The 14735-nt window shown below is 38.4% G+C and overlaps 1 protein-coding gene across 1 annotated transcript in view; it reads right to left on the bottom strand.

The window, feature by feature from the left end:
• Positions 1-14735, bottom strand: part of DDX1 (DEAD-box helicase 1) — a 1380291-nt gene that overhangs the window by 1072344 nt on the left and 293212 nt on the right. Inside the window, exons 8-9 of the mRNA XM_044064805.1 lie at positions 5769-5852; positions 3405-3481 (exon numbers count right to left, since the gene is read on the bottom strand). Coding sequence (XP_043920740.1) covers positions 3405-3481; positions 5769-5852 — 161 coding nt within the window. The remainder of the gene's footprint in view (positions 1-3404; positions 3482-5768; positions 5853-14735) is intronic.

Below are 14735 nucleotides of genomic sequence, written 5' to 3'. Positions count from 1 at the left end.
TTTGTACAGATGCTTATGTTGAAAATGTATTTGTGAGCTTTGCTTGCATTAAAACGTACCAACAGTGCAAATGTATATGTTTTAACAGAGAATACTGGAAGAGAAGAGGTTAATCTCAAACATTAAAATATGTCTGAAATTAAATTACTTTATGGATTAAGCCATAAAGATGTTATCTGAATAGAGCCATAGACGCGATGTCTGTGGTAGAGAATAGATTACAGCTTCTGTGGGAAGAGTGGAATGGTTTTATTGTTCTATGGCTTCCAGATGCTTTAATAAAACTCAGCTAAAGGTCTAGTGTGTATTGTAGCACATAGGTGCTAATCCCTGGCAGCTTCTAGTAATGGGGGATTGTATGGGAAACAGAGCTAGATGACCAGATGTGTGGGATGTAATTCTGTAAGCCAGAAATAATATTTAGATATTAGCAGGAGACTGCTCTCAGCATTCTGTATTCAGTCTTGGATCTGACAACAAGTACCACGCACATTATCCTGCCTTGCTTTATTCAGTAAGTAAGACAAGTAATTCTTTAGATTAGTCAGCAAAATACAGTAAGAATTAAGTATTGTTTTTTTTTTTCTGCAACTTTGTGACACTTTCCAGCTGTGTTATCTTAAATATTTCCTGTGACAGAAATTTTGTTGTTTACTGTAAACACAAACTTAGTATTTTCATGTTCTTTTATTATTTATTATTAAATATACTTCAATTTCTCATTCTGGCTTGTCTTGTTTTTAGAAAATATTTAAGTTTTGGGAGTGTGTGCACATATTTATTTGGTGATAACTCTGGCCACTTCTGAAGGCCTGTCCGTTTGGTCAACACTACCATCTGTATTAATATTAATTTCACTCGGTATAATTAGGTACCCTTGCAAGGTAGCTGACTTAGGACTCAACTCTGAAGCTGTGCCAGTGGGGAGTTTTATTTGGGACCCGGAGGGAGATGGACAGAGAAATCTAGACCCCGGGCTGACTGTGTTCCTTGTGTGCTCTTAAGAGAAATTGTGCTTGATGCACAGAGGTCCGCATCTGTAAATACTAAGGGTATCCATTTGTATTCCAAGTGAGCATTCCTTTCCAGTGTCAGTGGTGAGGATTCAGTCTCCTTGATTGCTGTCCCAGAATGGAGACATCCCAAGTACCAAAAAACTAAAAATATTTTTGAATAAAAGCCTTTTCCCATGTGGCAGAGAGGTACAGGGTCTGCAACTCGATGGACCAGCATCTGGTGCAGAATGAGAGGAAAGAGCCAAGTAGTAATCCCCAAGGAAGGACAGAGGGAGACATTCACATTGCTAAATTACCTTCAGAACTTATCTGCCTGTAACAATCTGACACCACAAGGGAAGAAGTTTCGGAGTGAAGAAGAGGTTGCCAGGATAAGTAGGGGAAGACGCCTGAGTGGGTCTACCATCATGCTGACAAAGGGTGATTGTCATTGATTTTTTGAGGGTTTAATTTGCAGAGCTTCCTATCTATTGTTTTTACTATCATGTTTGCCATCACCTTGCTGATTAAAAATGACCATTAGGGAGTTGAGGCAGAGGAGAAATGTATTTCCTTTGGAGAAAGGAAGGTTGAAAAATCTGAATCACTCCTTGTACTAAATCTTTCCCCATCATCCCACTTTAACACCTCAGCTGCAGAAGGACCCAGCAACAACTCCTTATCACATCTTCAGGAAAATGCTGAGCCCCAAGCCAATGTAATCTTCCCAATACTAAACTAAAAACAGCAGTTCTTGAGGAATAACCAGCAGCATCATAAGCATACTTAAAATATGCTTTGTAATTTGAGAAGCAGACAAGAAATGTGAATACTTCTGTTTTGATCCCATTAGGAGGGAAGATCAACACTGAATTCTGCATGTTCTGAAAAGGTAACTGTAAAAACATTAAGCATATCAGTCCTACAATTTAAAATCAATGTCAAAGTAATAAATGAAAACATTTTCTTCCTCAGTTTATCCAATGGTTTTCCACACTTGCCAGGGGAAATGGTGCTAGCAGCAGTAAAATGTTTTTGCAGAAGCAGTTTAGGTAAAGACATCACAGTTAGGTGTGCTTTAGAATTTGAAAAATGCTGAAGAGTCTGACGTACTCTGACATGTCTGCCTTACTGGGAGCAGGAAGTCGACTGCCAGGTTAACTAGAAGCCATGAAGAAATCCTCCTAATGCAAGCAACACAGGAGGAACAGCTGCAAAACTTGACATTTCTAACTAACAAACCATAATACATTTGCTGTTTTACAGAAATTTCATTCCGCTCCCACTGAAAAATGCTTTCAAAAGGTTTTTGAAAAAGATCTTCAGGAGGGAAACCTGAAACCCTACATTCCTCGGAATCAGAATATTCAGAGTGAAGAAATTCCTGATGTAAAACCGTCCCTTATCCATACACAACAGAGAATTGTACTCATGAAAGAAAATAGTCAAAAGAAAAACACCAATACGTTGCATAACAAATCTCAGTAAATGGTCTCTGCCCATAGAAATACTAACAAGAGACTGGAAGGTTGACTCCCTATGTTCCCTAACCCAACAGTCCAGAATATTAACGGTTATCTAAGGAAGACATCAACAAGTGACCACTGCAGAGTCCCTCACTAGCAGCTGAAGTGCAACAGGAGTCAGTCTAACACTCGTCTCTCCTCCTCCCCTTCCTTCTTCTGGATAGGAGAAGGGGAAAATGCAAAGACCATGGACTGCACCACTGCTTAACCCAGAAAGAGATCTCAAAAGCAGAGAAAGCATGGACAAGTCAGCTAAGTGTGCTTCTGAGATAGGTCCTGCCCCATATACACAAAACCAAAGTACGAATTGTTAAATAAAATAGGATTTTTCAAAAATGTTCACATTAACATTTACAGATGCATCTCTTAGAAATGCAGTGACTGTTAAAAAAAAAATTCTCTCAGAAAACTAAAATAAGTGAAATGTTTTCCCCAAAAGGGGACTTATCTGCACAGCTTTGAAAGATTGCTAGCCAACGGACTGTTACATGGAGACCGATAAAAAAAAAAAGCAGCTCAGAAACTTTTTTGTGATCAAACGGTCTTTGCATGGTGCTGTGTTGAAGCTTGACAGTTGGCAACATGTGAAAGGTGCCCTTTAACTTTGGAAACTGGCTGGTCAGAGGGGCTATGACTAGTTTAGTTAAGGCGAACATCTCTATTTTCAAAACAGAATAAAAACATGGCAGAGATTTCATGGCTAGTAGCAAAAAAGAAAAACTCGGGGTATAAAAGGAGTTTCCACATACTTTATGATTGCGGACAAACTCCAGGAAGGGGAAAAATATATGGATAACAATGACTATACAGGTGACTGAACAGCAAGCACATAGTTCATGCCATTGTTACAGAGAAGTCACAAAGAATGTGCTTGTTTTCATACCTCTCCATAGCTGTCGAACTGTTTGTTGTGAGATTTCTTTCCGGTTCCACCAAACCCAAATCCATATTTGTCTGTACCTGTTAAGAAGATCATGTATAAAGTACAATTAATATGAAAAAATGAAAAGCAGAAATGTGTTACTCTCAAACCATCACCTACCTTTCCCCTCACAATGCTAAGCACAAAGACAACCTTAAACCAAATATTCAGCTTCTTGCAACTACCCAATTCAGATTTCAAAAATATGCCAGTACATGAAATAATTAAGCTACATTACACCTACCGTAAGCAGATATTCATCCTATCAACTGGTATATGAAGGGACATTCTGCAGGGAGTTACTATTTTTTTATATGTTATAGGTTATGTTGTCATTAAATTCCCTAATTAATTCTTTATACTTTGAGTTGCCCACACATGCCCTAATGCAGGGGATTAGAGATGTCTACTCTGTCAGGTTTCCTCAAACAATGCAATGTCCAACATCTATACTAAGGATCTACCTTCCTCCTTCATTTAAATATGTCTATCTGTTATATTTACCATTAAATACAAGGTTGATACTGTGACCAATGTTTTTACTACCTTTCAATAAGCTACATCTAATACTGCATAAGCACTTTTGTTTCCTCCTCTTTTCCTATTTTCACAGGAAGACAGTATGAGCATTTCTTCACCTCTTCTCCATTTTTATCATTGCATTTAAGGCTCATTATTTTCAGTATGCTGTCAATGACTATGCTTATTTCTATCAATCTTTTTAATACTGTGCTTTCTTTTAATCACAAAGCACAAAAATCAGAATATAAATGTATAAAACTTTCAGATTCCTTACACCATATGTCAACCACAAAAATTCAAAGAAAAAACAAAAGATGAAAACAAGACGAATGTGCCCATTTGTTCTAGCCAGTGCAGAGGACCCTGAAATTAAGTCAAAACATTATGCAAAACAGGCAAGTAAACCAAAAACTAGGTACAAACAAGTTTTAGAAAAATTGAGTAATTTTCAACAAAACACTATGCATTCACATAACTGCCCTCTTTGTAAAAACATCACTTATCAGGTATTGTAAAAACATTACACTAAATCTTTAGCAGTTAATTCAATATGAATGTCTCAGAAAACCCATCTTGGGGAGCCATCTTATGAGCTAACCCACTGGTCTTGCATAACTCATGATGACTGCAAAAAAAAAAAAAAAAAAAAAAAAAAAAAGTGTGGCATTTCTGCAATCAGGACGCAGTAGTACATTAGCTAGGAGGGGCAGTTGGCACAGAGAATCTTTTCAGTCACAATATAGGTCAGAGGCAAAGGTGAGAAAAAAATATACATGAAAGCAATGCAGTTACAGCATTGCAAGTAAATCTGGTGCAAAGACGTTACAGAACACAAACATGCAATATACAACTTCCCCTCATAACATCAAACTGCCATTAATGCTGAATGGCAGAACATGAACATTGAACTGGCTTGTCATTTTAATGCCGGCATTTCTTTGGATCAGGTGTTCGCCCTTTCCCCAGTGTGGAGCAAACTGGAGTTAGTGTATGTAATATGCAGGGGTGCAAGGAGGGCTTGTTCGCCTGCAAGAACACTACATTTTTTGTTACTTGCGTTTTGATGACAAGCTGGTTTGACACTGCTTTTCAATGTACTACCATTCAATATTACGCCAGTTCGAGGTTACAATACTGACCCATATATAAACAATAAATGTTAACAAAAAATGCACGTGCATGGATCTGCAATGACAGAGATCCAAGCACTTCAAAAACATGGTAAGTTGTAAACAAACCTTTGCAGAATGAAAGGCTCATCAACAGCAATAAATTCTGGATCCAACCTCACTGCACATACTTTTTAAAGGATGCTGCTCACAAAACTATAAAAACTGCCACAAACAATTCTATCCCAATGTTTTATTGTGAATCATTTCCTGAAATCATGACATTTAACATTTCCATTTTAAGGTGATTTCTGAAAGTGAGCTAATGGTTCTTCTTTATGTATTAACACTTCAGTTAACCAAAATGAGTAACCATTTCCAAGTCCGCCAAATCCTCCTGTACAAAAATGTATGCTTGTGAAGTTCAGATCAAACATTTTTTATCATTCATCAAAGCAGATGCCTACTCATGAAACTAAGAACTTAACTTTAATGAAAAATAATCAAAACATATCCCTAAATATACAACACTAATATTGGTAACAGAATTGGTTTTGATTACTCTGTGTTCTTAATATCAAGTCTCTTTCTTAATGCGGGCAAACTACAATAAACAAGTGTCACACTGCAACTGTAATATTAAATACTCACTCCTGATGTAGTAAACAGAAAAAAAACGTACAAACAAACTTACCCAAGTCCAAGGCAGCCTGAAGAGTAGACCACCCAACTCTACACAAACCCTGGTCGTGGCAAGACACCTCATAATAGTACTTTCCTGAAGAAAAAAATAAAAGGGGAAAACATTAACCTAGACTAGAAAATGATGTTCTGAATTAGATAGTGCTCAAAGGACTTCCTACTAATGTAAGACACTACTGACCTAACAACCCAGAACGGCACTATTCCATTTTCATTTTATTATATTCTGTTATCCAAAAACACTTGTAGTACAACATAATCCCAGTCTCTCATCCAGTGATCACATCTAAACTTCAGTTACTTAATGTATAGAATTCTTCTCCTACAGAGTGAAATCAGGCACTGTTTAAAAACTGTTGAAAAATAAACTTATAGATTGCTCACGTAATTGGCAGGGGGGCATGGCAATTCACAAGCAACATGTGAAGCAGTTCATCAAATTATGGAAGGAAGGTGCAGCTACCTCAGTCATCCATGCCAGGTGCTGTACAATCCAACGAACACCTATGGTGCTTCATGCACCATGCCTTCTTTTGTGATCTCAGAGGAAAAAAAACAGGACAGAAGGAAAATAAAAATCAACCAGGAGAAGACAGGACATGCTCAAGCTCCCCACACTCCCTTTGTCCTTGAAGGAATGGAGGTCTAACAATGAAGTCACTTGAGATACCATGCTTGAGACTTCGACTTGATGTCAGTACTTGGATACATTACCTTCAGTACAGGAATCAACATTAGTGCCATAACTCAAAACACCAAGATCAACCCCGAGAAGACTGAACTGGCATCAAATCCCAAGGTCAGAACTCTAATCAGCTTTAAGGGCATTAATATCAATGGCAGAAAAGCTAACCTCAAGCATGGAGAGGTGCAGCCTAATGAAATCATGGATGATCATGGCCTATCAATCTCACAAAGCCTGCATACGCTGATGGCACAGAGGTCAAAACAGTTGGTTTGACAGCTCAACCAAGGGGGTAAAACTGAGGTTGGAAGCTGTGGTACCAAGGCAGTCAACTGAGAAGAATGCACAGAAAGCTGATAAAGGCATGCATTCTAGCAGCCTCAAGACAACTGCAACTTGAAATGGACATGGTGAGGAAATCCTTAGACAAGCAGAGTGCACAACTAAGCTCCAGTATTAGCGGAATAGAAGGCCTGGGACTTAGGAGTACCAGCAAGTCATAGTTAAAGTTAAAATCAAATTATTTACTTACACTGCAACACATTAAAGGAAGACTGCTACACTGATTATGAGTCATGGATGCATTCAAAGGTAGTATAAAGAACTCAAGTTAGTCAGGAATGCAGGAAATTTTAAAAGTGAAATAAAATGTACACAGTATATAAACACAAGGGAAACTTCCTTATGGTCTAAAACATGATACACACCCTCATTTTTATACAGCAGTTTAAAACAATCCACATAATCTTTTATGCACTTCTTTTAGAGTTCTTGTTACATGTTCTTATGTTGCCAGGCAATTTTCCCTACTTATCTTGTCTCGTTTTCCGCACAGGAAAAAATTGCTCTCCTTTCAGCACAACCATCATCATTAACTTGCAGTCTTTTAACAAACAGTCAAAGTTTTACTGTCAGCTTGAAGAATAAGCATCTCCTTATAATATAGCTCATAACTTGATCTGTAAGATAACTCTTGTTCCAGGAAGTCTCGTCGTCACAGTACATTGCAGGTATTTATCACATAAATCTATTTTTCTCTTTTTAAACCAATAACTAAAATTCAAATTAAGACAATATACAAGCATAGTTACTGAATATGCACAATTACAGTTTTGCTCTCCAGCAGATACGCAACAGTAAAAAAGTCCTTTTTGTCAGCACAGCAACACCAGGACCTTGGATGTAAATCACCCTTTTTTACATTACAATATTACAGTTGCTGCAACTGTACTGCAGTGGTTACACGCACAGGCATGTAGCACTAGCACAATCAAGCCTTTTCCCTTTAAGATATGTTATGCACTTTATTAATAGCTACAAGCTCTTGTCAAGAAATGGTGATTTCTGTCTGCAAGATTACAGCAGTACATTTTAAAAAGCATTTAAATCAGTCTCATCTTATTTTAAAATCTATAAAGAATTAAAATCCATAAAAGCTTAAAGAACTTGTGTCTTTTTGGTAATCACATAAATAAAATAGCCTCATTACAATTATTAGCATACACTTGTGCAATGACTGTATAAAATCGGTATTAATATAGAAATACTACTCAATGCATTTATCTATCTATTGATTGATGACTGAAGTTTGAACTCAGAAATTGCAAAAGATAGGTTACTGGTTTGGGAGCACGGGACGGGAGACTAGAAAGGAAAAGACCCAAAAAGGGAGGAAACACACGGCTTAGGTTTTTGGTTACTGAAGCAGAGGAAAATTTTCCATCACAGGGAGAGGCCTTTCTCTTGGACAAGGAAAGCATACGTACACACAGGCAAATACAACATGCGCTACATGATACTACACAAGGTAAGCCATTCTGAAAACTGCTAACTTTTACATAAAATGCAGAGCAATAACAAAAATGATCACAGCACTGAATAAGAATGCATACTGTACTAGGGCTGGGGAGAGCACAAAGGCTGCACTAGACAGACTGAAAATAGCTTAAAAATGGAATATACTGACCTCGGGTGAAAAGTAAACAATGTTTAGTCAGTCAAACCTGGCAAAATAAACCCTCACCCGGTAACAATGAGTCATGAACTCCTGACTACAGCCAAGACCCCCCATATTTAATTAGCAATACTGTACTGACATTTAAGGGGCTGCACTGGGAAAATGAGCTTGATTGTCCGATGACACCTCATTCATCCCCAGAGGATAAGGTCTGCTAAGCTCACAGCATAAGTGACATAGCAGTGGTTGAATGCATCTCCTACTTGTAATGTCCAGATTGTATTTGCGCTGACAGAACAAGCCAAACAGAAAAAAAGCGGCAGCCTGCTGAGAATGCATACATGCCTCCACTTCCAGTCAAGGCAACCAATGCATGACATGCTCCATATGACCCACTGTCGCAAGAAGGGGAACAAAGAGGCTGGACCTACCTTTCTAGCAAGAATGACTGGATAAAAGGGCTCATAGCTACCCTGGAGGGTTGCCTTTCTCTTACTCTCCCATGGAATAAATTAGCCAAATGGGTGCATGTAGAGGAACCACTGGTCAAGTCCTGGGCAAAAGGAAGGGAAAACAAATACCTGGCTTAAAAATGGCTTTAAAAATGAAAAAAAAAAAAAAAAAAAAGATTATGACCACTTTTACACAAAGCGAGAGAGATTTGTTGAAGCGGTTAACAGAACACTTCCCCAGGCTAAAGAATAAGAAGCCTCAGATATTCCTTCACACAGCAACGCACCCATCTTCACCCTCCACACTCACAGTACCCTCATTCACAGTTCACACTCACAGCTATTGCATATACCTCAAAAAGTCAAAAGAAGCAAATTCCAAGCCCTTTTGGTCTAGAAAGACCCCATATGACCAAAGTAATGTTTTAGTAAAGATGACTACTGTCATGCATATGGATAGATCACTTGCCAAGCTGGATAAGAATGGGGTGACAGCAGTCGTTCTGGAACCATTACCTGGAATGAAACTAAAGGCTATTGGATCCCTCCATCATGACACAATAATTATGACTGGATATAGCTCATACGGGGGTTAATGGCCTTAGACACTATAACCAGAGGGACATGCAGAAGGATATGACTGAGCTTGCTATTCACTTCTGCAGGCAGGAAAGACATTTGCCTTGAATGGTATTTTGCAACCACCTGCAATAATGCAGGGATTCAAAAATAAGGTAACTGGCTATACAGCTAGTGCCTTTCTAAGTACCACATACATGCCAGCTTGGGATGAGATGGCCAACATTACTGCTTTGCCAGGGATGGTCTGCACCTCTCTGACCAAATTTTCACATTCTTACTAAAAACTCTGCTGCTCCACAATGCCTTTTTAAGCAGAGTCCATCTGCTGGACATTCTAACATTAACATGGCTCTACGCAACACTAGAAGTCTCAACATAAAGTGCCCATGTTTGAGGCTCTTCTCCAGCTTTAAGACATTCAAGCATGTGCAGTTACTGAAACATGGTTTCAAAGCAATGAAAGCACTCGTCTATTCCATCATATAGTGCCTGAATCAAAATTTTGGTGGTAGTAGCAGTATTTGTCAAGGATACAGTCACCCATGACATTCCCCAGGACACCACATTTGAGCTTCTAAATCACCATAAACAAGACTAATTCCACCTTTAAAGCTAGCCATATAACCCCCCCCCCCCCCCAAGTCAAATTCTGAACATAACTATCTTGACACCTTAACTAAAAGCCCTATTAAACCTCAAAGTTTTCTACTGGGGAACTTTACCTGTCAAAGTGGCTGATCTACACCATCAATGAATGGCATTGCCAAGGCTCCCTTGACATTAGGTTAATTCTTTAGAAACAGTTAAAGGCCTCAATATCCTTTACCTAGTCCTCACAAATATGGTCATAAATTAGCAAAGCTTTCCTTTAAAACTACAGACATTTCCCCTGTAAATAACTATTGTGTTTACAACTTCTCAAAAGCAAATCTTAACTCAATAAAATTCTGCTGTAATCCTCCACCATGAATCCCACTGATAAAGCTGCTGCCTATGTCTCTATTACCACTTAAACAGTTGTATTAATAAGGCAACCCGTATCCACTTCAAATTTAATGAGAAATTTAAAAATAAACTCCTGTGGTGAAATACATGTACAAATAAAATGTATACCAAGAAAAATATGCTTAAAGCTTATAAGGTCTCATTCTAGCTGCATTAACTAATGAAGCCAAACGGAACGTTTACGAAACTCAGAATATTAACTTAAAATAGCCACTAAAAAACAAAAATTATATCTTTCTTTCACTACCTCAAAAAGTTACCAACCAACAATATGTGATGCTAGTCCACAAAAGCAATACATACTCTGAACCAAGAAAGATACCCAAAATACTAGCTGACAAATTATTGTTCAAAATTTGCTCCACTTTAAATTATAACCATTCCACAATCATAGAAACCCCCTTTAAATAGCAGAGAACAAGTTCTCTCAGCCTCTCAAAAGTTACCAGCATCTCATCCATGGACCTTGACAATATTCCAGTTTGCCCAATAATCAGTGCCAAATACAGCCTTCTAAATCCCCTTAACTTAACCTGTTTAGTCTGAAGTTGCCTACTCGTTACATTCTTGAAGTTTGGAAACAGCCACTGTAATGCTGTTACACAAAAGTATCCCAACCACAGACCTTGGTAACAGACCCATTAATCTCACTAGGCTCATATGCATAGCTATGGAACACACAACAGATCTCACTAGTCTGGGTACTGAAAAATCACTCAACTCTCATCAACCTGTTTTTTCAAATGAAGGTCCTTAAACCTCATTAAATTTCAAAATGTAACCAGAAGCTGTGGATTGTACTTATGTGGCACAAAGCGTACAGGGACCTTACTAAGGCCTTTGGCACTATTCCCCATGGAGGAATTAAGGATTTATATTCAGATTTATAAATCTGTTATGCTGTGCACTGGATAGCTAATGGACTGACAGAACCCATGTGGTTAAAGTTGCAAGCAACATTCCTGAAAACAAGACCGCTATCAATGATACACAACAGGGCTCACTGCTGGGCCCCCACCTACTTGGCCTCCATTTCTAAGACCTTTTGGTCTACATTCCTGACCTATATTTATCAGAGTCTGCTAAATGTAAATTAAGTGGTAGTGGTAGATCTTCCACAGACTCACAATTGCTCTAACATTAGGCACATGTTAACTCATTACATCTGAGTGATGTCATACAGATGCATCTGCAGATAACACCTATTGACACCTCTAAGCATCAAACATTGCTTATTCATATTTGCAGCAAGAATTACAAAAACATGCTATGTACAAGGTTTCAAAGGATTTCATCTTACACCTTATACAATGGCAAACTCAAATGCATTAATATTTGACCTCTGTCTAGTGCAGGTAAACAGATATTAACTGTTTTTTTTTTTTTTAGGATATTAATATAAATTGATACAATTTGTCATTTGTTTACCAGGATGGTCTGACTGGGTCAGAAGAGTCCATTTTCAGCAGGTCTGGGAAGAAAAGCTCAAATTACATACTGTGTCCGGTTCGATTCTCAGCTAGAGCATCTTCTGCGTGGAGACGTGCGTGAATGGGCGTACCTTCATTGAAGGTTGTGCGTCAGGGCTGGTAACTCGGCACGTAAAAATCAACTACCGATGATTAGCGGACCGGAGTTCCGCTGTGACGACCCCTAACCGGGAAAAGCCGAAAGACACAACAACAATGTACAAAAATATTTAGAAGTACAAAATCGCAAATGAAACAAGGTAAAATGACACTGATGTACCAACATTATAGGAAGTACAAAAATCACAAATGAAAATAAAGGTAACATACATGTACCAACATTATAGGTAGTTCAATAGAAAAAAAATAGTTGAAATATGAAGTAAATCATGCCCTCTGAAGGCAGATTTCAACAGTCTCTCATTTTTTGTTCACATTTTTCTAAATATTTTCACATTTTCACATCTGCAGCATTTCTCCCCGGGCCTCTACTGTGCTGAAAACAGGCTCTGTGGAGCCTAGTCGGACTTTCCCGGTCAACAAATGTAAAATTAAAAATTAAAATAAAAAAAAAAATCTCAACAGCCACGTAACACAGATAAAACTCCTTAACCTCATACGAAAGCTCTCAGCTAGATTAATAAAATGCTGCTGGCTGACCGTGTGTGGGTAACTTGAGTGGCTGCTGAGATGTCAGTTTACGAAATATTACAAATTTCAGTTACTGTGTTTATTATAACTTATAAAATTTGATTTAAGACCTAGAACCTAAAGAATACTACCACTGTAAAAATAGTTTATGCTGAAGTTTGCCATTTATACTTCTTTCATAGCCCCTATGGTTCCAGAAACATGGAACATTTGTTTGAAATGTGAGGACATAATTTGATTCTGTCAAAAGGCTTAAGCTCCACCCTTTGGAAGTAACAGTGCAAGCTTCCTGATCTCCACTGGAGTGAATGAGTTAACTGATGCATGGACAATAGTCTCAAATAAGAAAAAGCATAGTATAGTTCATTTTGGCAAACAAAACATTTTCATATACCATAGAGGTAATAACTCCATAGGTTCATAGGTAGGTACTAGGCTATTGGCCCAAGGGCCTATATAAGCCTAGCCAAACGGTACCCTGGCTTTTGCCACCCAAGAAAATTATTTTCCTGTGCATCTGTCAGGCACTTTTGTTGAGAATGCCTTAATGTCTGGCTATCATATGTATCTGCAGATGTACAGAAACCTACTAGCAGACTCGTCTAATTTCCAACATCATCAAATCTATGTCTAAAGTAGTCTTAATACTTTACTCATATCTCAAAAAAAACATTATATAATGCGCCTTTTGGTAAGTACTTGTCTAATCATATTATTTATCTTGACACCTTAAATTCACACCTAAAAAGATCAGACCCTCAAAATTCTTGGTTATCAGGTTAGACTAGCAGCACCTCTTTTCTGTACACAGTTTCTAATGTAGACTCCTCCATGGAAATGTGTCTACCATTTTCAGTCATGAAAGATCAAACCATCTTTGATCGCCTCTTCCTTCATAGAAATAAACTGTACCTCATTCTCCAGTTAGAGGAACTAAACCTTCATCAGCAAATGAGACAATGGTGCGAGTCATACCCCAACAAATTCCTCAGCTCTGAAAATAACATCCAGTACATGAACCAAGCAGTGTAGCACCCTTGCCACCTTCAAGGTAAACCTAGACAGTTGGTGGGCAGCCTAAAATTCTTCCCTGATATAGCTAGTTTTACCCTCCTTGAGGCTACAGGAAACTACTGAATATGGCTTTTTGGCTATGCTTGAAAGGGCACTTACTTATGAACCTAATGGTTGCAAGATGCACAATCATCTGGGCAGAAAGGCAGGCCTGCCCTTGTACTCCATATCTGACAGATTACTCTATGCGCTATTCTGGGTCAGGTCTTTCATCTGGCCTTTATAGCAATGGAAGGCCCAGCCTTCCATAAAAAAGGTTTTGGAAAAATCAACTTAAAAATCTAATCCTTTAAACACAGGTTAGCGTAGGACTTCTCAACATATTCCCACCTCTGGATAAAACTTCCATGTATGAGCAGAACAACACCCTTAGCACCTTTAAGGTGAGCCTTAAAGAAACACTCCACCTTCCCGCACAGTTGAACTCAACTCTTAGGCTGCTTTTATCCCTACAATATGATTCCAGTACTGTGTAGGTACCTGAAACCTGCTTGTATTTTATAAAACTTCCATTTCCTCACTTTGGTATCAAAGGAAGGGAAAGACCGCCCACTTTTTTTAAGCTTAACTTCTCACATAAGTTGCAGAGGAATCTGTCGACACTTTCACGACATACAACAAACACAGAAATATGTAGTCAGGAGTTCAAGCTGCTGTAAACAAGACACAATGATGTAAAACAGTTTTCTATTGCCTTTACTGCAGACGGGAAGAAAACTTACAATGATTTACAGCTGCTTCCAATATAGCCATGCCTTTCACAGCAAAACAGAGCAATTAGATCAGTCAATGATTCAAAGGCAGTTGTCACCTCTTGACAAATGTACATAAGCAGCACAACAGTATTGAAATGCTAAGCTTTACATGTTTGTTGTTTATATGCTCTGGTTTCCTCCCACATTCCAATGACGTGGTAGGTAGATCAAACATTCTAAATTGGCCATAGGTGTAAGTGTGCATGCAAGTGTGATGGGTAGAATAACTACTGTGGCAGGACTAGACCCCACCCCCCCACCCCCGTGGTGTAAACCTTGGCTTTATATACTTGAAGTGACACCTCAACCCCAGGTGCAAAAATGGGAAA

Source organism: Protopterus annectens, chromosome 1.part0 (genome assembly GCF_019279795.1).
Source record: "Protopterus annectens isolate FY-2018-M chromosome 1.part0, PAN1.0, whole genome shotgun sequence".
NCBI classification, from domain to species: domain Eukaryota; kingdom Metazoa; phylum Chordata; order Ceratodontiformes; family Protopteridae; genus Protopterus; species Protopterus annectens.
The sequence above is the reverse complement of the archived record's forward strand: the minus strand, read 5'-3'. Positions and strand labels throughout refer to the sequence as shown.